General features: G+C 39.8%; 1 protein-coding gene across 2 annotated transcripts in view; it reads left to right on the top strand.

Annotated features, from left to right (window-relative positions):
* The first annotated feature begins 908 nt into the window (after window positions 1-908).
* The window catches only part of hira (histone cell cycle regulator a), a 33,690-nt gene continuing 10,888 nt past the window's right edge, over window positions 909-23,710 (top strand). The window contains exons 1-15 of one of the 2 annotated variants that reach the window (XM_079688937.1): window positions 909-1,175; window positions 9,460-9,522; window positions 9,754-9,864; window positions 13,286-13,376; window positions 13,869-13,963; window positions 15,675-15,770; window positions 15,912-16,072; window positions 17,195-17,362; window positions 17,451-17,564; window positions 18,616-18,686; window positions 19,050-19,155; window positions 19,616-19,837; window positions 20,368-20,453; window positions 20,862-21,053; window positions 23,512-23,655. In XM_079688937.1, the coding sequence (XP_079545063.1) occupies window positions 1,139-1,175; window positions 9,460-9,522; window positions 9,754-9,864; window positions 13,286-13,376; window positions 13,869-13,963; window positions 15,675-15,770; window positions 15,912-16,072; window positions 17,195-17,362; window positions 17,451-17,564; window positions 18,616-18,686; window positions 19,050-19,155; window positions 19,616-19,837; window positions 20,368-20,453; window positions 20,862-21,053; window positions 23,512-23,655 (1,757 nt within the window). In that variant the 5' untranslated portion in view covers window positions 909-1,138. The remainder of the gene's footprint in view (window positions 1,176-9,459; window positions 9,523-9,753; window positions 9,865-13,285; window positions 13,377-13,868; window positions 13,964-15,674; window positions 15,771-15,911; window positions 16,073-17,194; window positions 17,363-17,450; window positions 17,565-18,615; window positions 18,687-19,049; window positions 19,156-19,615; window positions 19,838-20,367; window positions 20,454-20,861; window positions 21,054-23,511; window positions 23,656-23,710) is intronic. The other variant, XM_079688936.1, reaches the window with a different exon arrangement.

The following is a 23,710-nucleotide window of genomic DNA, read 5'->3' on the forward strand; positions in this document are numbered from 1 at the left end:
GCTGAAAGGTTTGTGAAACTTTGTTTCGTGAAATGCTGGCAGAGGGTGTGGCCTCTGGGCATTCACACGGTCACAGTACCCAGGAAGTAATCAATGGAAAATGAGAAATCTCCAACGAGGCGTTTTGGGGTAGCATAGACTGTGTTAGAGTTTTACTCGCTACAGGGTGTACTTTGAGGGTTTTTGACTCTGCAGACCATTTACATGCATAAAAACCTTCATAACACACAGGGGGACGGGTAATAACCGGAAAAGCATGACATGGGCCCTTTAACTTCATTTTAATAATTCTTACTTAGTTGGTTGTATTTTCCATCTTATGTTAATCATTTATCTTGTTTTGCCATAATATTCAAGTGTGTTTGAACTCTTATTTTCCATTCATTGTGGTATTCTTTATCCCTTTATAGTCTCATTCGGTCTATTAGTAAAGCACAGGGCACTTGGTGCATTTATTGTATGGATGTTGCTCCACAAAGGTTTTTTAAAGTTATTTTATTCCTTATAATGGCAGATTCTTGCTCCATAGCGTATATTGTTGTCTAAAAGCACTGACTGTATGATTGAAAAAGCCTTCTGCTCTGCGTCTTCATACTTTTCAAACTGACATTTCAAATTCAGAGTTTGAGCACAACGGTGTATTGCCTTTCAAAATAAAAGACGTATCAGGTAACTGTAACATCGACGAGACCATTTTGATAATTATTTTTGCTCTCACAGTGATACATTAATACCAAACTAAATATATGAGATCATACAATTCATGAAAACATGTCACAGACTATTTTCCTCAGCTCTTAATTTAAAAAGTGGACGAAGTTCCCTTCCCAGGGAAACTATTGTGACAGCCGTCTCGCCCTGCTGAACGCTTTTTCCGGTCCGCGGTCAAAAATACCGGAAACACTTCTTGCGGAACCACTTGGTGTCACCTCGCCTGTTGTCCGGACTGAGCCGCCTCTCTTGTCGCTGCTCAGACTCGGAGACTCCGGGGAATGCTGCCGCAGAGATGGAGTTGAATCACAAAAACAACAAAGTGTCGGACAGAGTTTGAGACAAAGGGAGCAAAGCGTCAGTTTTCCGGCTGATGGATATTTGTTGAATACAACCCAGGCGTACCATTTAAACAATTGGTTTGAAAATGAAGCTGTTGAAGCCGAGCTGGGTGAGCCACAACGGTAAGCTTGTGCAGGAATCTGTTGGACCAAGTTGGGCTTTTGTTGTCGGCAGGGGGGTGATAAGGAGGCATGATGATGATGGTGGTGGTCGAGACAAGTTGAAATTGTTTGTCACTTAATATTTGCACCCATACTAAACTTAATCCCACAGCTGCAAACACACATTTGGTGTTTTTGACACTATTCGTATCCCTCCTCACTGTTTTAAATGTATACATGTTTTCTTACATTAGCCATCTAGCTAGCTAGCGAGTTAGCCCCCTGGCTAACTCGGATGCCCAGACGCTAGCTAATTTAACGTTACCTGCCAAATGAAATGACCCATGTCAAAGTCTTAAAGTGACTTCTTGTTTAAAAGCTTTGAGGAGATTCTTTAAGCAACCGCCAATTATTTTAGTGACAGTGAACAAACTCGACCTGCAGCTTAACAAGTGATTACCCAAGCTGTCAGTGTTTGAAAGTTAAGCTTTGGGGAATTGGCCTGAATTTAGGGTGCAGCTAACGATTAATGTCATTAGAGTCAAGCTATTAACTTCTATCATTATTTTGTTCTGTAAAACATCCTAAACATTTGTAAGTGTGTATTACAATATGCCAGAAACTAATGGGCTATCTTTTATTTATTTATATATATATATATATATATATATATATATATATATATATATATATATATATATATATATATATATATATATATATATATATATATATATATTAGGGTGGTCCTTAGTGCCATGTACATTTTCAAATTCATTTATTTTAAGCTCCAACCACCGGAACTTGTTATGATAGTCAAGAAAACTCTCCTGGTGAATTTGATTGAAATTCCAACAACATTTATCCCTCCCTCATCAAAGCCACGGTGCTGTAACTGAGGCTAAACTTCAAGGCTGATGAGGGAGGGGTACATGTTGTCAGATTGAGAAAAAAATTATTGACTCATCGATTAGTCGTTACACAGATTTTTCAATTATTTTAGAATCATGTTCAACAGATACGAAACAATTATGCATTTTAATGTATTGTTTATATCTTTTGGACTAACAAACAATACATTAAAATGCGTAACCTTGGACTTGAGAATACATTGGAGTGACATCTTATAGAATCAATATAAAACTGTCCGTCACTATTTGCAGCACTACTTGCCACTATTTATTAGATCTTCTTAATGCTCATCTGGTAATTATAGTTCATATAACTTGTAACATGTTTATTTTTAAGGAACATTTAGTCTATTATCCGAGTAATGTCAGAGGATTACAAAAATCTCAAAGATTGGAAGGTTGACATATAAAATAAATACTGTACAGGAATAAAATACTGCTTAATGTCATAATACATAATGATGTGGAATGCAAACTGATGATGAATGCTTTGAAGCCATAAAAGCACTTCACAAAGTTCAGTCTTGTGGCCTGTGGGATAAAACTGTCCCTCAGCCTGATAGTTTTCAGATTCAGTAATCCTTTATTTATCCCAAAGCGACGAAATGTTCAGTCGTACAGCAAAAGTGGCATAGCAGGTAAAAAAATCTTGCAATAATAAGGAATAAACTAACTTATTAAATATAGAGAAGAAAATAAAGATAAATAAGTACACACTCATGGCCAAAAATGATGAGCAGTAACTTAAGAACGTAGTGACACATAGTACACTTACATCTCAATACATTTGAATATCGTGGGAACATTTATTAATTTCCGTAATTGAAATTATTTCAAATGTTTTAATCTTGATGATTACGGCTTACAGCTAATGAAAAGCTAAAATTCAGTATCTCAGACAATTTGAATATTGAAAAAAAATGCAATATTGTGGACGCAGTGTCATTCTAATCAGCAAATGAACTCAAAACACATGCAAAGGTTTCCTGAGCCTATAAATGGTCTCTCAATCTGGTTCAGTAGGATACACAATCATGGGCCAGACTGCTGACCTGACAGTTGTCCAGAAGACAGTCATTGACACCCTCCACAAGGAGGGTAAGCTTCAAAAGGTCATTGCTAAAGAAGCTGGCTGTTCACAGAGTGCTGTATCCAAGCATATTCATAAGTTGAGTGGAAGAAAAAAGTGTGGTAGGAAAAGGTGCACAAGCAACAGGGATAACCGCAGCCTTGAGAGGATTGTCAAGCAAAAAGCTGGGAAGCTTCACAATGAGTGGACTGAGGCTGGAGTCAGTGCATCAAGAGCCACCACGCACAGAAGTATCCAGGACATGGGCAACAAGTGTCTTCCTCGTGTCTAGCCACTCCTGAACCAGAGACAACTTCAGAAGCGTCTTACCTGGGCTGGTCAAAAGTCATCTTTTCAGATGAAAGTACATCTTTCATTTCATATTGGAATTAAAAGTCCCAGAGTCTAGAGGAAGAGTGGATAGGCACACAATCCAAGTTGCTTGAAGTCCAGTGTGAAGTTTCCACAGTCAGTGATGATTTGGGGAGCCATGTCATCTGCTGGTGTTGGTCCTGTGTTTTCTGAAGTCCGAAGTCAACGCAGCCGTTTACCAGGACATTTTGGAGCACTTCATGCTTCCTTCTTCTGACAAGCTTTATGGAGATGCTGATTTCATTTTCCAGCAAGACTTGGCACCTGCCCACACTGCCAAAAGTACAAAAACCTGGTTGTAGGATCATGGAATTACTGTGTTTGATTGGCCAGCAAACTTCCCTGACTTGAACCCTTTTGAGCAGGAGTGGGCAATCTTTTTGGCTCGGGGGCCACTATGAGTTTAAAAATTTGACAGACGGGCCGGGCCAGTAGCAGATCGGTGAAAAAATATTTAGCTGTCCACTCCTAATTATACACTCGGCACTCAATGTTGACTTTTATTTTCTTTGGTCCACTCATTGTTACAGGGTTCTTAATTCTATTAGGTCACCAATTTTGATATCTAGCTTTGGTTTATAACAGTTTATATTCATCCTTCTTTCCCTAAACCAGTCCAGACGATGTTCTACTTACCACCAGGGCAGAACCTCACTGTCTATACAAATATACACTTTCTATGGCCTATGTATTTTGTATTAATATAATCAAACTGAATTTGACACTGTTTCATTACCTATATATATATATCATAATATTCCAATGCTTATGTATTTCATGTTGTAAATAATGGTTAAGACCTCAGTAAATTAAATAAACAATGTATTTTATATTAATATTTTGCTTCAATTTTTTTATTTTCATCTAATCACAAAGCAGAGGTAAGAATATATCCATCACTTCTCTGCAGCTTCATGCCTTCTATTATGAGCCGCATGGAATACTTTCATTTCTAAGAAATAGGAAATCAGTCATGTCATTTAACATCAACAGCAGTAAAACAAATATTGTGTTTATGTGTGCAACAAGTAAAGAGAAGCCGCTGTTAGTTAATACATATTTGGAATTCAGACAGACTCAAGCAATGGTCATTAAATATATATGAAAATAAAGGACACAAATAAAACAAAATTCTGAAACTATGACGCAAAATAGTGCAAGATAAAGGGGTAAAATATATACAAACACAATTTAAATTAAATAATATAAATGTGTCAACACTGTATTGCAAATACATAAACTGTTTACAGCAATATAATAAGTATATATACAGTTGGGCAAAAAAGTATTTAGTCAGCCACCAATTGTGCAAGTTCTCCCACTTAAAAAGATGAGAGAGGCCTGTAATTTTCCTAGGTATACCTCAACTATGAGAGACAAAATGAGAAAAAAAAATCCAGAAAATCACATTGTCTGATTTTTAAAGAATTTATTTGCAAATTATGGTGGAAAATAAGTATTTGGTCACCTCCAAACAAACAAGATGTTTGGCTCTCACAGACCTGTAACTTCTTCTTTAAGAGCCTCCTCTGTCCTCCACTTGTTAACTGTATTGATGGCACCTGTTTGAGCTCGTTATCAGTATAAAAGACACCTGTCCACAACCTCAAACAGTCACACTCCAAACTCCACTATGGCCAAGACCAAAGAGCTGTCAAAGGACACCAGAAACAAAATTGTAGACCTGCACCAGGCTGGGAAGACTGAATCTGCAATAGGTAAGCAGCTTGGTGTGAAGAAATCAACTATGGGAGCAATTATTAGAAAATGGAAGACATACAAAACCACTGATAATCTCCCTCGATCTGGGGCTCCACGCAAGATCTCACCCCGTGGGGTCAAAATGATCACAAGAACGGTGAGCAAAAATCCCAGAACCACACGGGGGGACCTAGTCAATGACATGCAGAGAGCTGGGACCAAAGTAACAAAGGTTACCATCAGTAACACACTACGCCGCCAGGGACTCAAATCCTGCAGTGCCAGACGTGTCCCCCTGCTTAAGCCAGTACATGTCCAGGCCCGTCTGAAGTTTGCTAGAGAGCATTTAGATGATCCAGAAGAGGATTGGGAGAATGTCATATGGTCAGATGAAACCAAAATATAACTTTTTGGTAAAAACTCAACTAGACGTGTTTGGAGGAGAAAGAATGCTGAGTTGCATCCAAAGAACACCATACCTACTGTGAAACATGGGGGTGGAAACATCATGCTTTGGGGCTGTTTTTCTGCAAAGGGACCAGGACGACTGATCCGTGTAAAGGAAAGAATGAATGGGGCCATGTATCGTGAGATTTTGAGTGACAACCTCCTTCCATCAGCAAGGGCATTGAAGATGAAACGTGGCTGGGTCTTTCAGCATGACAATGATCCCAAACACACCGCCCGGGCAACGAAGGAGTGGCTTCGTAAGAAGCATTTCAAGGTCCTGGAGTGGCATGGAGAAATGGGCCAAAATACAAGCAACAGTGTGTGAAAACCTTGTGAAGACTTACAGAAAACGTTTGACCTCTGTCATTGCCAACAAAGGGTATATAACAAAGTATTGAGATTAGGCATGGGCGGTATCATTTTTTTCATACCGTCATACCTTGCTGACATCATACCGTGGTATACGGTATATGACGGTATCAGTCCCAATTTAAGGGGTAATTTCTCCCAAAAAAAATTGTTTTTCTCACTATATCAACAGCCCCACCAAAAATATTTTACACCAGCCGCCACTGACGGTATGACTTGGGTCGACTTGAGTGAGGTGGCGTTCGGCGGCAAATAGATGTTTCGAACGGTATATTATATGTTTTGTGTAAAATGCAGCCCGAGCCGGTAGACGCTCGCAAAGTGCCGCAACGTGCGCGCAAGTGCAAAACAAGGGCTGCATACATGACACATTGTGCAAATGGCACATTTTGAGATCGGATACAGGACGCGTTTGTAGATGTCCGACGTTGTTTCCATAGTGAGCTAAGTTAACAATATATCATCATACATAAACATTTTCCGGGAGTAAATACTTGACTTATTGAATAAAGTTTGCTATATTCACTAACTAGTTTGGCAATATTATTCCGTGCATGTGTTAAAAACCTTATTTCCATTTGATTCATTGGATTACTCGCTTGAATGTTTAGCACGTAAATGCTTTCGTTTTTAAAACCGTCCGACCTCGACTACAAAACCATCAACCAGTTGCAAAGGATTAAAAAATGTCAACACTCACTCACCCTCGTCTTAAACATTCCCAAAGAAGTGCCTCTGTCTCTCGTTGTGCTGGATGAAGTCACTGGCGACGAGTAAACCCAAAATAGTCCCAAACAGGCGCAGAGGCATTTTTCTTTTTTACTAGTTGTCCGAGTTCGGGGCCGGCAAATGCTGCCGCCATCTTGCTCAGCTCAGCTCTGTGCTGAGCTCTGAGAGCGGGAAAGACGGACTGCCCTCCCCTGCCCTCTGCTGGCGCGTGCTGTGCATTACAACCAATGTCGTCCCTGTCAAAACTCCGTGTCAGTGTAATAGAATGAAACGCATCTATGATTTGGCGCACAGTCTGTGACGTCACGGTATTGAAAATCATACCGACGGTATTTCGAAATACCCTGGTATACCGTAATACCGTCATACCGCCCAAGCCTAATTGAGATGAACTTTTGTTATTGACCAAATACTTATTTTCCACCATAATTTGCAAATAAATTCTTTAAAAATCAGACAATGTGATTTTCTGGATTTTTTTTTTTTTTTTTTTTTTTTTTTTTTTTTTTCCTTCTCATTTTGTCTCTCATAGTTGAGGTATACCTAGGATAACAATTACAGGCCTCTCATCTTTTTACGTGGGAGAATTTGCACAATTGGTGGCTGGCCAAATACTTTTTTGCCCCACTGTATATATGCATAATGAGAAGTACTGTATTGCACACAGTTGTTTAAAAAAAAATGGAAGATAAAAAAATCTTCAATTTTAAGGCTAAAGTGACAGAAGTGATTAGCTCTAGAGTTCTCTGCTGCTGAGACTGGACCGCCATTTGTTTTGAAAAAATACTCACTTCTCACGCGCGCTGTGCATCCTGGGATATGGGCCGCGAAGGATACATCAGATTTGTCTTCCAAATCCGGGAAAAGAAGGCTGCATTCATCGGAGTCTGGAATTGTCTTTGAATTGAGACAGCCTTCTCTCGACGGAAGTGACGTAAGAGAGGATCATTGCGAAAGGGAATGCAGCAAAATAATCTTTATTTCGATTACATTGTTGTCGTAATCGTTGCAAGCCAAAATCGTAATCAAGATTCAAATACGATTAATTGCAAAGCCCTACTGTACATTGAAAACCGAGTTTCATCCCTGAAGAGAACACCTCTCCAAAGTGCCAGACACCATCAAAGGTGAGCATTTGGCCACCCAAGTTGGGTACGACAACCAACTGCAGGCAGGTCAAGACCCGGTGAGGAGCATGCAGATGAGCTTCCCTTGGACGGTTTCTGACAGTTTGTGCAGAAATTCTTTGGTTATGCAAACCGATGGTTGCATCAGCTGTCCTGGTGGCTGGTCTCAGACGATCTTGCAGGTGAAGATGCCGATGTGGAGGTCCTGGGCTGATACACGTCGTCTGCGGTTGTGAGGCCTTGTGGATGCACTGTCAAATTCTCGGAAATGCCTTTTGAGACGGCTTATGATGGAGAAATGAACAAGCAATTCTCGGGCAACAGCTGTGGTGGACATAACTGCAGTCGGCATGCCAATTGCATGCTCCTCAAAACTTGCGACATCATAGAGTGCCACAGTGACGCGTCCTAAAACCCAGAAGTAAGTTAGCATTTTCCACTTCCGGTTCCTTCGACAAAAAGCAATGCAATTTCTCCATAGGATTTTGGAAAATAGCTCGAAATAAGGTCTGTGGTTGACACAAATTGAAGAGACAGATCACGTTTTGTTCAGCCGGATAATATCCACATGTCTACCCTACTTTTATAATTTTCGAATCATATATCTGATCGATAGATTTATGATTAGAAAATGTTAGGACGCGTCACTGTGGCACTCTATTGTGCTGTGTCATAAAACTGCTGTATTGTGACCAGCCTAAGGCAAGGTACACCTGTGCAATACAGTGCAGTGGATGGATTATCTCAGCAAAGGAGAAGTGCTCACTAACACAGATTTAAGCAAATTTGTGAACAATATTTGAGAGCAATAGACATTTTGTGTACATAGAAAAAGTCTTGGATCTTTGATTTCAGCTCATGAAAAATGGGAGCAAAAAAAAGTGTTGCGTTTTTATATTTTTGTTCAATTTATATTGAGCTAAGTTCAGTGGTATAAAGTAACTAAGAACATTTACTGAGGTACTGTACTTAAGTACAATTTTGAGGGACTTGTACTTTACTTAAGTTTACCATTTTATGCTACTTCGTACTTCTACTTAAGAGGTAAATACTGTACATGTATGTAATACCTTTTTGTTACTTTGCAGATTTGGATTAATGATGGGAAATATAATCAACACTTAAATCAGACTTTACTTACACCTGGATTCAATTCACATATTACCCAGCAGTAAATGAAGCAATTCAAAGTTCCAACATTAACAGCTTTGATAAACACATCCAAACATCAATAATTATCATCAAAATATATAATATAAATGATTGTGAAATTGGCAAATGTGCATAACGAGTTTGCTTGATGTACTACAAGTATATTTTGATGCCAATACTTTTGTACTTTTACTTGAGAAATATTTTTAATACAGGACTTTTACTTAAGAAGTATTCCTACACTTTGGTATTTATGATTATACTTAAGTGCTAGATGTGAGTATTTTATCCACCACTGGTTCCACATCACAACTTAATTGCTTATCTATCTACAGTTTCAGTCTAAAGTATCTGTTAAACTGTGTATGAATCTATACAAAATGTGATAAATATAATTAAATATAGACATTTGTTGTGTTTTACAGGCAAGCCCATATTTTCCGTTGACATCCACCCTGATGGGACAAAATTTGCAACCGGAGGCCAAGGTAAGACCCGTACCTGTGCACATCCTCTGGCGCTGAAGTTGACTTTTCTCTTTTAGATGGTGCCCAATACTTGTTGTAGCACTAAGGCGAAGGAAGTGTACTGTGTTGTTGAATCTGACTACATACTAAAAGTTCGCTTGCAGACTACAGTCTATACAGGATTACAAATATTAAACACAAAGATACATAAAGTCAACAATGTATGGGTTTTCATATTGGATTTGTTTTCAGGAGAGGATTCGGGCAAGGTGATGATCTGGAACATGGCGCCAGTCCTTAGAGAGGAGGATGAGAAGAATGAGAATATTCCCAAAATGCTTTGCCAGATGGACAATCACCTAGGTAACCAGCCTTACCACTATTCGCTTTCCAGATTCTAATAGAGTGGGGCCGAGTCCTAAAATCCGGAAATAACTTTGTTCTCCAACATAATAGACTGCATTAATTACGCCTCTCGCGAATATCCAAAGCTTTTATGTGTCATTTAAACGCCGGTTGCTAACAAGTGACTAAAGTACAAAACGTCATCATACAACACAACATCGCCTTTACAGGGTGCCCGCGGGGTCTTAAAAAGTATTAAAAGTTGATAAATCAATTTAGCGAAAATTAAGGCTATTAAAAAGTATTAAACGGCATTTTCCAAGGTATTAAGAAGGTCCACAGCAACGACAACATGAAACTCTCTTTAATTAGACCCTCCAGAAACACGCGGGCAAAATTCCTACAATGTGGGTTAAATTCCTTGATTATGCGATTAAACATGCGGGATTTTTATGTGATTTTATGCGGTGAAATTGCGGGGAGTTACGAAATATGCGGAAAGTTGCGAAAAATAATAGATTTTTTTTTTTAATATTGGGCTGTCCTATTTATTCTCTCTCACACATAACCTGCCACTAACTGTAAACCCCTTTCCTATTCAATTAAACACATTCAATGTTTATTTATTTTAAAAGCAATTGGGCTATTTTAATCTCTCTCTCACACACACACACACACACACACACACACACACACACACACACACACACACACACACACACACACACACACACACACACACACACACACACACACACACACACACACACTCTTCTCCGCCTCATTCTGTTTTCATTTACTCGTTCGTTATATGACCAGCTTCAATCTTGTAGGCTACTCACTTTGTTTCTTTTAGCCCTCGAAAGGGTTTTGGAGGTTGATGCCTCGGTGAACGTGAGTTGTTTGGCTTTCTTGTCCGCAGCAGCAGAAAGCATTTTCGAATGTTTGAATGAATCAAAGTGGGTCGTTACCGTCGATTTTGCAGAATAGTTTCCCCCCACTTTCGGGCAAGACATCGGGGTACTGCTTTGCCCGGTCTTTAGCAGAAATATTCGTCGGTAAATGAGATGGATCAGATGTTTTCATTTTGGTGTTTTCTCTCTCGTGTGAGTTCCATACGTTCACTCTACGGTGTTGTTTACCTTCTGTGATGACATCGCGTCATCATCATCACTACTTCACGTCAAGACGAGTTAACTTTTTTTTCTCTCAACTTTGTGTGGAAAAATGCGGGGATTATGCGCCCTTTTAATAAATATGCGCCCTTTTTAAAAATCTGCGCCATTTTGCTGATTATGCGTTAAATTATGCGATCGCATAATCGCGATTTTCTGGAGGGTCTATTCAGTAGTCTGTCTGTTTTATCTCTTGGGAACAATGCCTAAATCAAATACTACTTTCTAATGGTTTATTTTTCTAATAAACCTTGCATTAGGTTGGTCACACACTTCATTCTCTTGTGCTTTGTTCTATCTGAATTATGATAATGAGTTATCACAAGCTGTTTAGTTATGCTCTTGCAATAAATACTGTATATAGTAAATGTGAGGTAAAATGTGTCGCCAATGTAACCGGTTAGAACTCTAAGTTGCGATGAGGTCTTAAAAAATATGGAAAGGGTCTTAAAAAAGGTCTTAAAAGGAATTACATTTGACTTCAGGATTCCTGCATATACCCTGCTTTAGCTTAGCGGTGGTGATGCACACCATCCGACCGTGACTTTAAGTTTGAGAAACCGGCTCGAGATACAATTTTTTGTTATATTCCATGGAAAGCACTTAACATCCCGATAGCAATGAATATCTTAAGTGCTTTGACAAAAAATCCATTAAAAAATGTCATCTGTGGAAGCTGTGGCACTGTAAAAAGCACGACCAATCATTTTAGCCGGCCCGGCTAAAATAACTGGATGGCCTACCTACCTGTCAGCCTTCCATCTGTGCACAAACTTATCTCGTGCCCTCATTGGTCATGTGCGCGTTCGTGTGTGTTGGAGGAGGGGCTCTGTAAGGAAGTGGCAGATTTCTTCCGGCTGTGTATTTTGAAATTCTAGCGCACTCAAGCTGGTTTCCCCAAAATTACATTAAAACGGCATTGAAGTGTTTCTAAGACTCTTTGGATAAAAGTGTCAGTTAAATTACATTTAATGTAATGTAGTGTAGCTTCTGGGTCGGTCTATGAAAATAAGGCATCACACTATAAGGGTTTGAATCTTTTTCTGTTTTTATTCAGCACTGACTACTATTGCTGCTCTGAGTGCAGCAGCAGCAGCAGTAGACTGTGTTCATACTTGTGGGGTTGTGTTCCATATAAATGTGTAAGCAGTTAGATTTAATAATCGGAAATTATTGCAGGCCCTATTAATGCCCACCATAAAGGACTGCCTTGTCAGCACAAATCCCCACAAGTTAAAGGGGACCTATCATGCAAAATGCTCTTTTGTACGTCTTCCTACATGAATATGTGTCCCCGGTGCGTCATGGAACTCACCAAGTGTCAGAAAACACAACCATTTCTCTTTGCCTCCATACCCAAATCTCTAAAAACGGGGCTGCAATGGAGCTGATACAGATTTGAATTGTTCTGACGTCACAAAAGGGGTGCTCCGCCTATATGGGCAACCCTCCACCTATCAGGGGGATGGGGGGTTGGGCCACGGCCATTGCCACTCGACAGCGCTTGAGACGCTGTAGTACATATGCCAGGCCTCTAAGTGGCGCTGTAGTCTGCCACAAAAGTAGCGAAGAAGATTTTCGCATGGTTTTCCGCATGGTTGCCATGGTTGCCCTTCTGTTTATTCTCCGCTGTGGACGCTCTGGCTTTTTCTCCCTCCCCGAGGCAAGCGTTTGCGCCTCCTGCTGCTTTAATTCATTGCAATCCCTCCCTCGCTGTAATTCTCTCCGGTAGTCCACCAGCAGATGACAAACAACCACCTCTCCGCCTCTTCCAAGGGATGAGGGGACCGTGCGGCAGAGTTTAAGTTATATTTTTTTGCCGGTCAACATGTCCGTCAAAGTCTAAATCTTCCAGACAAAATTAGAAAAGTGCCGGTCAAAGGTCTTCTTTGTTATTTATTGATCTTTAAAACAAATAATAACGACTCTACATAATCAAATAAGAATAAAACACGGAGGACGGAGCCTCTCTTTTCCTCCCCCTCTTCTGAGAGCCCAGCAGCTGATTAGAGCATGCTCCCCTCTCCTGCAGGGGGGCGTGGTCAGCTGCAGCTCATTTGCACTAAAGCTACGTCACAGAATCAGCCCTTGCTAAAACAGGGCTGAAAAAGAGCAAATAGCGCGAAATGAGGCATGGCTAAAATGCATGATCTGTTTGGTATTTTGAAAAAAAAACTTCACAGACACCCTACAATACATTTGTCAAATATAGCATGATAGGTCCACTTTAAATGTACAACCCGAGTGTTTGTGTGTCTCTGCAGCTTGTGTGAACTGTGTGCGCTGGTCCAACAACGGGCTGTACCTGGCATCAGGAGGAGACGACAAGCTAGTCATGGTGTGGAAGAGAGCTGCGTATGTACACATACACACACACACACACACACACGAGTAAATACAGATGATGTTCTTGCTGTTACAGGTTCAATCTTAGATACGTTTAAAGTATTTTTTTAACCAAATACCCCCTTTTTTTGGGGAGGTAATTAAATGTTAAGACCTATGCCGTCAGTGTTTTTCAAATCAATAATATTAATAATCTATAAAGAATTGTCAATTGTTTGTTGTATTTCTCTAGGTAAATACTACCTTATCCTATAAATTGGAAGGATAAATCAAAGGATCTTTAAATTAGATGTAACGAAACGTGTAATGTATTTATCACCTTTCATAAGCGGGTTAGAAAGTGCTTCAGCAATAATACAAAAATAACCACAACCCCACCCCCATTATAAAATACACATCCAACAAAGTTAAAACAAGAAAGTGATTTCATAAAAATATGATTTTAGTAGTGATTTAAAATAAATCTGTGAGGCCATATTGACAGTGTTTTTTACTATGTAGATTCATCGGTCCGAGCACAGTGTTCGGGTCAAGCAGTAAGCTGGCCAACGTGGAGCAGTGGAGGTGTGTCACCATCCTGAGGAACCACACCGGAGGTAATACACAAAACACAATTAAATATATGTACTCGAACACAATACTTCCAAAAATGCATTAAATAATTGAAGCAAGCGGCGAAAACCCACAGTAACACAAAATACCACAGTAACACAAAATAAACCACATTAAGACACATCACAGACCTTCTGTATTACTCACTGATATCTTAACTTGTGCTGCTGCTAGATATTCCCGTCCTCTGTTAGAAGGTGTAGGTGACCGACGGATGATGAAGAATGGCTGTCCATAGTCTGTTACCAACTGTATTAATTCTTCAGTATGAAGAGTAGGAAATGAACATGTAGAATATGTGTGGTAACTGTAATGCAAAGATAAAGCAGGGGGGAATAAAATACCTTTTTATAGTAAGGGGATGGCAAGTAGCAATGTTTTGGGTTTTCCACCTCAACACACAGTAAATCTGATTGAAAAGCACAATCAGCTGGCCTATGCTGCCCTCTATTGGCCACAGGCCAATATAGAATAGCGGTGTAAATGTAGGATTACTACCCATTACCAATACCTTATTTTGGAAAAATCCTGTATTGAAGTCAATGGAGAGAGAAAGATTATCTTTTGATTCTCTTTGAATTGTGCAAAAAATTACACATATGATGTTTGTCAATTTAAAAGATAATTTTGCAAGTCAAAAAAATAAAAATGTGTCGTAAAACTGTGAAGTAACACATTTTTTTGTGTGAAGCGCTCAATTAACTACATCTCTGGTTTTGCATACGTCACCAACACCAAGATGGCCGTCACGTTAGGACATTTCACTTCTTTCTTTCAGAATGAGGTGAAAAGTATTAAAAGAGGTGAAAATCACTACAAGTCTGGGCATGTTGAGAACTGTACATACACACAAGGGGAGTTAGTCGGTTCTGTAAGAGTCAGCATGCGGACCGGCTTTACAAGGTTTCGGTGAGTAACACGAGTGTAATGTGTAACGGTAATGTACGCCACTCTGGGTTTTGTAGTCTTTCTAGTTGCGTATTTTTCATAGTCTTATATTTCAACACTTTTACGACAAACTTACTTTTTTGACGTGGAAATTATTTTTTAAGATTGACAAACATCATATGTGTAATTCGCGGCACAATTCAAACGGGATCGAAAGATACGTTTTCTCTCTCCATTGACTTCAATGCATAATTTTTCATAAATAAGGTCCCATGGGTCGGAAGTAGATGGGTGTGACTTCGCCACTCTATGGTCATTAACTCACAAGTAATCACACATAATCAAATAAGAACAATGTAGTCTATGGAATGACCAAAATCTGTGAACAAAAATTGGCCCTGCACTTAACTTAGCTATACATTATGCAAGCAAAAATAATATCACTGAACATGTTGAGTCCACTCCCCATGTTGCCTTGTGGTCTGCATGGCATGGCTAGCTTAGTGGCTGTTGCTAACTGCCATATGTTGCACAGTAAGTGCTATATATAGAACGTAAATTCACCAAAAACTCAACTGAACTGTCAATACATACTTTGCCATGAACGCAAACGCATGTCCACAAGACAAAAAACAAAGCTAGTGACTCTCAGTCAACAGTACGACTGTGCATGTATTTGCAATCCAGTACTTAACAGGTGCGGTATGGATGAGTCCGTTAATGCTTCTGGAATGGAGATAATGTGGAAAAGTCCAAGTTTCCGGAACAGCGGGGGGGTTTATACAGTGTGTGTGTTTTTGTTTATAGATGTGATGGACGTGGCGTGGTCTCCTCATGACGTGTGGCTGGCCTCCTGCAGCGTGGACAACACCATCGTCATCTGGAACGCTCGCAAATTTCCAGGTAGGACAATTCCCAGAGCTAACCTCTGCAGCCTCAAAGCTGGAAACAATTTCTTTATTTTTAGGATAATAAAAAGAAAACATGTTCCACAGAGCAGGAAGACTTTTCCCTTATTCTTGTCTGTCTTCTGTGTGTCCCCAGAGATGGTGACATGTCTGCGAGGACACACTGGGCTGGTTAAAGGTCTGACGTGGGACCCGGTGGGGAAATACATTGCCTCCCAGGCCGACGACCACAGCCTCAGAGTGTGGAGGACAATGGACTGGCAGATGGAGGCCAACATCACCAAACCCTTCAGCGAGGTACAGAAACTCGTGAGCTGTGTGTGATGGTGTTGTTGGAGCAGGTGGTTGAGTATGAAAGGTGTACCTTACAACTTATTAACTTGGTTTTTATTTCTGTTTAATTATACAAATAACTATGCCCACTTTTCGCAACAGTTTTCATTCGGCTGTATCTACAAACTAATTCATTGGATGAAAACCTCAAACTTTATTTCCCAAATATGATATTTGATAATATAGATTTTAATTTTTAAAAACAAATTAGGACAGAAAAAGAAAGCGAGCTTGCGTGTGTCCTTGTGTGAGTGCAGTGTTTCCCCTACCATTGTCTTGGAGGGGAGCTGCGCCCCGCCAACGGAGCCCCGCGCCCCCCCTGAATTCAAGGTGTTTAAATAAAAAATTATAATTTATTTTTATTTATCCTTTTTTAATATATATAGCACCAAATTGCAACTAATCTATATCTACTGTCACTTTTCACATTGAACATGTGCTCTTTTATTATATTTGTAGTGTTTTTGACCCTAAGAAACACTGATGCACCCGCCAAAAGCAGGAAACCTAGGGGAAACACTGGAGTGTGTCACTGCCAGTTTGGGAAACCAAAATCCACCCACAGCACAGTCATAATCGCTAGATTGACACCACCTTTGTGATATTTGAAGCATAAATGCATCAGAATAAAAGGCTAACACTAGCCTATAACAGAACTCTATCACAGTTGCATGGCTGCGAATCACCACTGTTAAGCTAAAGGCGGTTATTGTTCAGCATGATAAGTTTAGAAGTCTCAATCAGTTTCTTGTTAGCAACCTCTTTTTTTGATCACACGGAAGCTTCACACAATCAACGGTGGGGTATTTACTGACATATTTAATGTCGTAGAACAAAACGTGAACATTTCTACAGCTTGTGTTAAACACAGATCTTATTTCAGGTATCCAAAAACACACGTAAAAAAACAAACTAAATAATTTCCATGTTTAAGGACTCATTCCTGCACCACTCTATCACATAGAAACACACTCTATTTTTGTATGTAAGTGTTTACCCAATTTGCCTCGTCTGTGCATTCATCCACACCCACAGTTCACCAATGAGGGTTTGAATAATTTTCTTTGGTCTCTCTCTGTGTGTCAGTGTGGTGGGACGACCCACGTCCTGCGTCTGTCCTGGTCTCCAGACGGTCAGTATCTGGTGTCGGCTCACGCCATGAACAACTCCGGTCCCACCGCTCAGATCGTGGAGAGAGATGGCTGGAAAACGAATATGGACTTTGTCGGCCACCGTAAAGCTGTCACAGTGGTGGTAAGGACGTTTTAGACACATGATCAGGCTTTTAAATGTAAACCAATCGTATCTGCAATTTGAAAATATTTGGTTTCTTTCTCTGTAGAAATTTAACCCAAAGATCTTTAAGAAGAAGCAGAAAAACGGCAGCGCTCAAAAACCTGGGTGTCCGTACTGCTGCTGCGCTGTCGGCAGCAAAGACCGGTCGCTCTCCGTCTGGGTATGTTCACACTTTGGTTAATGTTATAAAATGGCAATATGTTTAAATCGGTACCAGGGATGCAGGTTCCTCAGTCAAGCTGCAGATATTTCGGCTTGCTTTTGTCTAGAGCTGCACAATTAATAGATAATTTTTTACCCAATTTGCAGTATGAACAATATTTGGCAAAGGGAAAATATGATTTTTAAATTACAACTGTGGTGTTGCAAGGAAGTCCTGGTCAAAACACAGCACTCCACAGATCCTCTTAGAAATCACACCATGTCTTGTCTTTATTTGGATCCATTAGGAGCATTGTCTACGTTTCCTTGGGTCCACACACGTTACATTTTTTTTTTACATTTACACCCTGTTGCCAGATAAACATAACAAACAATAACAAACAAAACGGCTAATGTCATGTTATTAACAGTCAAGTGTGGAAGTACGTTGCAAACATGCTAAAACGGCCCAAAACACTCCCATTAAGAGATACGCACTACAGTTTCAAAAAATGATGCAGATGGGAAAACACAAATGTGCCGAAACGCATGCAAAGCCATCCGTCAACTTGAGGAAACGTTTGCTAAAAGCGCTGCATAAACGAAACGCTGCAAGAAGACGCTAAAAAGTGACGCACACAGCTGGGACCGGAGCGCTTGTTGATGATCTGAGATTATATGCTGGGCCCACTGTCACTGTTGGCAGAGTTAGCTGTTTCGTAATTGTAAGTTTTGTCAGTATATTTAAAATGACTATGTTAGCTACGTTAGCTAGCTAGCTTACAGCAGATCTGCAATACAATCTAAAGGAATCATGCGATCACATTGTTAAACTAAGACAATTAAACTTACATTTTAGGTACCCTTGAAATGACAGGGTTTAAACAAAATGTATGGACATCCAAGAAAAAAAAAAATTAATCATTTCAATATCCATTTAATGAATAAAGCTTCAAACTATTTGGTTCAGCCGTAGTATTTTATTTAAATGATTTTGCAGTATATACATCTTAAATATGTAAAAGTAACCAGTTAGATTATAAAGCTTTCTGTCTGTTGCTCTTCCTCAGCTGACCTCTCTGAAGCGCCCTCTGGTGGTCATCCATGATCTGTTTGATAAATCGATTATGGACATATCCTGGTGAGTTGTGTTGGTGTTGGGATCAGGTTCAAACCCCACTGCAGTCAGCATGTCGTTGTGTCCCTGAGACACTTCACCCCAAATGGCTCCTGTGGGGATTGCCCACAGAAGTCGCTTTGGATAAAAGCGTCTAACAAGTGACGTGTGTGTGTGTGTGTGTGTGTGTGTGTGTGTGTGTGTGTGTGTGTGTGTGTGTGTGTGTGTGTGTGTGTGTGTGTGTGTGTGTGTGTGTGTGTGTGTGTGTGTGTGTGTGTGTGTGTGTGTGTGTGTGTGTGTGTGTGTGTGTGTGTGTGTGTGTGTGTGTGTGTGTGTGTGTGTGTGTGTGTGTGTGTGTGTGTGTGTGTGTGTGTGTGTGTGTGTCAGGACTCTGACAGGTCTGGGGATGTTGGTGTGTTCGATGGACGGCACTGTGGCCTACCTGGACTTCTCACTGGATGAACTGGGAGACCCACTCAACGAGGAGGAGAAGGTTAGACACTCATCATGGAATCACATCTGGCTGCAAACACGAACTTAGTTATTTAGCTTAACAGAGTGGTGCAGTCATGACGTATTTTTGTAGGCTGGCTCGCAAACTCATTCCCAGGTTTTAGGACTCATGCTTAACTTATAAACAAATAACTTCAATTAATCTAGATTAAGCCTTTGTGGAACTTTGCTGTTTTTTCTCTTTTTCCGTTGACTGTTATAAAAATAAAGTTAAACAAGAAAACATCTTGGTTTTGCCTTAAAATGTAAGTTTTTTTTCTATCAAGAGAAGCACCAAACCAAAGAGAAATGAAAAAAAAAATGAACCTGCCCAACCTTGGCTTTTATTTCACTTCCTTTCTTTTGTCTCTACTTTGTTGTCTTGTTGGATGCTGTCCTTTCCTCCATCCTTCTATCAAGCCCAAATAAGAACAATTTCCTGTAATTTCTCTGACATACAGAACAGCATCCATCAGAACATCTACGGTAAGAGTCTGGCCATAACCAGCACAGAGGCTCAGCTCTCCACCACCATCATCGAGAACCCTGAGATGCTCAAATACCAGCAGGAGCGCCAGAACTCAATCCAGGCCAACTCAGGACCGGGCAGCGCCGGGCCAGAATCCTCGGCCCCTAAACTCAACAGCATGATGAACGGAGAGTCTCTCGAGGACATCAGGAAGGTGGGACACTAGATTGAAACATCCCACAAGCTGCACAAAGTGTTGAGTTGGTTCAGGATACAGACTAAGATTTTCATTGAATTCATCTTTTTTTTTCTTCATTTGTGTCTGATTTTCATACAAATATTTTAGAAAAATATATATTCACAAAATCAAGTTTTAGAATCTGCAAAGATTAATAAGATTAAAAAAAAAACACTCAATTTCATCTAAATCCTATTTGTATCCAAATCTATTTATAACTTTGGGTTAAAGGGGCCCTATTACATCTTTTGGAGTTTTCTCTTTGTATGTTAATGGTCTGCAAAGACTACAATCCCAACGTTCCCTCCAGAGGGAGCTTCTCTCCCAAATGTTTATGTTTATATTTAGATAGACAATACAGAGAGATTAGATAAAGATTATAAAAACGTTTTAGAAATAAAAGATAAATATCAATGACTACTATTTCAGGACTGTATTTTCAATGGTTGGGAAAATACATATTTTTGGAGCTTACATTTTCTTGGACTTATGTTGTCGTCTTGCAGACCCTCCTGAAGAAACAGGTTGAGACGAGAACTGCAGACGGACGAAGACGAATCACACCGCTCTGCATTGCTCAGCTGGACACTGGGTAGGGAAACGATCATGTCACCTTAAAGATATATATATATATATATATATATATATATATATATATATATATATTTATATATATATATACACACACACAATTTATTGTTAAGTAAATGTAGAAACCTTAAGTGCAAAATAAACAATTTAACATCATTTCCCATTTATGCAAAAATGCCAATATTTAATAATTAAAATATATCCTTCTTTTTTTTTAAAGTGGATGATTGAGTACATTTGTTAAAAATACTAATACTATTGTGGAAATACATTGTCCATTTTGTCAAAGTTATTGTAATTATTATTGTTTAAATCCCTTATGGGCTTCCTCACTGAGAGCTCTACACTCAGCATGTTTAGAAAACATGCAGAGGAGAAAGCTCACCAAACAGTTTCTCTTTCTGTGCAGGGATTTCTCTCCCGCTCTGTTCAACAGCGCTCCCATCCTGCCGTCGGGCTCCTCCATGTCCAACCAGCTCACCTCCCAGCTCAGCTCAGACTCCAGCCCAGGGCAGGCCTCTTCTCTGGGGCTTCGGCCCATCCACGACCCCATGCTCACCTCGCCTCCACCCAACAGCGCCACAAAGGGCCTGGAGGACGGGTACAAGCTTTTTTTTCTTTTCTTGTTTTTTTTTATAGGCTTGTACAATTCCTAACTGGAAAGCTCGCTCTTTTGAACACATAAATACAACAAAACAAAACAAATTATCAGTTTATAATGTGATGCTATTGCACTATTTCTTAATGCTCTTTATGTTTTTCATGTTTGTAAAGAACTTTGAATGTACCCATATATATATATATATATATATATATATATACACAGGACTGTCTCAGAAAATTAGAATATTGTGATAAAGTTCTTTATTTTCTGTAATGCAATTAAAAAAACAAAAATGTCATACATTCTGGATTCATTACAAATCAACTGAAATATTGCAAGCCTTTTATTATTTTAATATTGCTGATTATGGCATACAGCTTAAGAAAACTCAAAAATCCTATCTCAAAAAATTAGAATAGTTCCTCAGACCAAGTAAAAAAAAAAGATTTATAACAGCAAAACACAATCAAACATTTGAAAATGTCCATTAATGCACTCAGTACTTGGTTGGGAATCCTTTTGCAAGGATTACTGCATCAATGCGGCGTGGCATGGAGGCAATCAGCCTGTGGCATTGCTGAGGTGTTATGGATGCCCAGGATGCTTCAATAGCGGCCTTTAGCTCATTAGCATTGTTGGGTCTGGTGTCTTTCAGCTTCTTCTTCACAATACCCCACATATTCTCTATGGGGTTCAGGTCAGGGGAATTTGCAGGCCAATCGAGGACAGTAATGCCATGGTCAGTACACCAGTTACTGGTGGTTTTGGCACTGTGGGCAGGTGCCAGATCATGCTGGAAAATGAATTCCTCATCTCCATAGAGCTTTTCAGCAGACGGAAGCATGTAGTGCTCTAAAATCTCTTGGTACACAGCTGCATTTACTCTGGGCTTGATGAAACACAGTGGACCAACACCAGCAGCTGACATGGCTCCCCAAACCATCGCTGACTGTGGGAACTTCACACTGGATTTCAAGCAACTTGGATTTTGCTCCTCTCCAGCCTTTCTCCAGACTCTGGCGCCTTGACTTCCAAATGAAATACAAAACTTGCTTTCGTCTGAAAAGAGGACTTTGGACCACTGTGCAACTGTCCAGTGCTTCTTTTCCTTAGCCCAAGTCAGAGGCCTCTTCCGTTGTCTTGAGTTCAGAAGTGGCTTGACCATGGGAATACGGCTATTGTAGCCCATTTCCCGGACACGTCTGTGAACAGTGACTTTTGATACCTGGACTCCAGCTTCAGTCCACTGTCTTTGAAGCTCCCCCAAATTCTGGAAGCGACTCTTCTTCACAATGCTGTTAAGGCTGCGGTCATCTCTCTTGGTTGTGCAGCGTTTCCTGCCACATTTCCCCCTTCCAACAGACTTTTTGTGGATGTGCTTTGAAACTGCACTCTGTGAACAGCTTGCTCTTTGAGAAATGTCTTTTTGTGTCTTACCCTCCTGATGGAGGGTGTCAATGACGGTCCTCTGGACAGCAGTCAGATCAGCAGTCTTCCCCATACTTGTGATTTAGTTTACTGAACCAAGCTGAGTGTTTTTCAAGGCTCAGGAAACCCTTGCAGGTGTTTCGAGTTAATTAGACGATTCAAGTGATTCGTTGAACACCCTACTAGTATACTTTTTCATGATATTCTAATATTTAGAGATAGGATATTTGAGTTTTCTTAAGCTGTATGCCATAATCAGCAATATTAAAATAATAAAAGGCTTGCAATATTTCAGTTGATTTGTAATGAATCCAGAATGTATGACATTTTTGTTTTTTTAATTGCATTACAGAAAATAAAGAACTTTATCACAATATTCTAATTTTCTGAGACAGTCCTGTATATAATTTAACTTGCCTTGCATTATATGCTGCTTTGGTTATCTCAGACACTTTTTCCTCAAGACCCAAAAGCAGAACACTCTATTCATACTTTGAGAACTGGGTTTCTGGTGGCTTCCCCAATCCAGTCTTAACCCTCTTGTCATCTTCTGGTCAAATCTGACCGATTCATTACTTCCATCAATTGTAAAGTTGTGTTTTACATTTGATTGCTTCGAGGCCTTATGATATCCTCCAAAGTAGGCATTTGAAGATAAAAACAAAATGCTGATCACAACTTTCATTGAAGTGTTTGTGTGTAGTCAACTTGTAACGCCTATGATGTTGTTTATTTCTGGTCAAAAGTGACTGCCATAGGAAATGAATTGGTAACCCTAGATGATATTCCTCCATCAGCTAGTACACACCCACATTTGACACATGTTCTGTGTATATTCTTTGTAGGTATTCGTGTAAACCTGTACTCTGAGACATTGTTTGCAGCTTATAAGTGTGTTAAATAGAATTTGGTGAAGATTAATGTTTTTTGTGCTAATGTAAGAGCAGTTAAAACAGACAAAACACCAAAGTAAGGAAGGAGAAACAAACATGACAGGAGGGTTCATGTCTGTTTCCTTGCATTCCAGTCTGAAGTCCAGTCTGCTGCTCACTTCTGCCTCCAAGATCGAGCCGATGAAAGCTTTGGACTCAAGGTTCACAGAGAGGTCAAAGGCCACAATGGGGGTCACAGCTGTCATCTCCTCCATCTCTGGACTCATGCCTCTGGACAGGTGATTGACTGAAGTGGTACAGTGTGAGGATAAAAAAAAAAAGCTCAAAGATGAC

This window comes from Notothenia rossii (genome assembly GCF_949606895.1).
Source record: "Notothenia rossii genome assembly, chromosome: 6".
Taxonomy (NCBI): domain Eukaryota; kingdom Metazoa; phylum Chordata; class Actinopteri; order Perciformes; family Nototheniidae; genus Notothenia; species Notothenia rossii.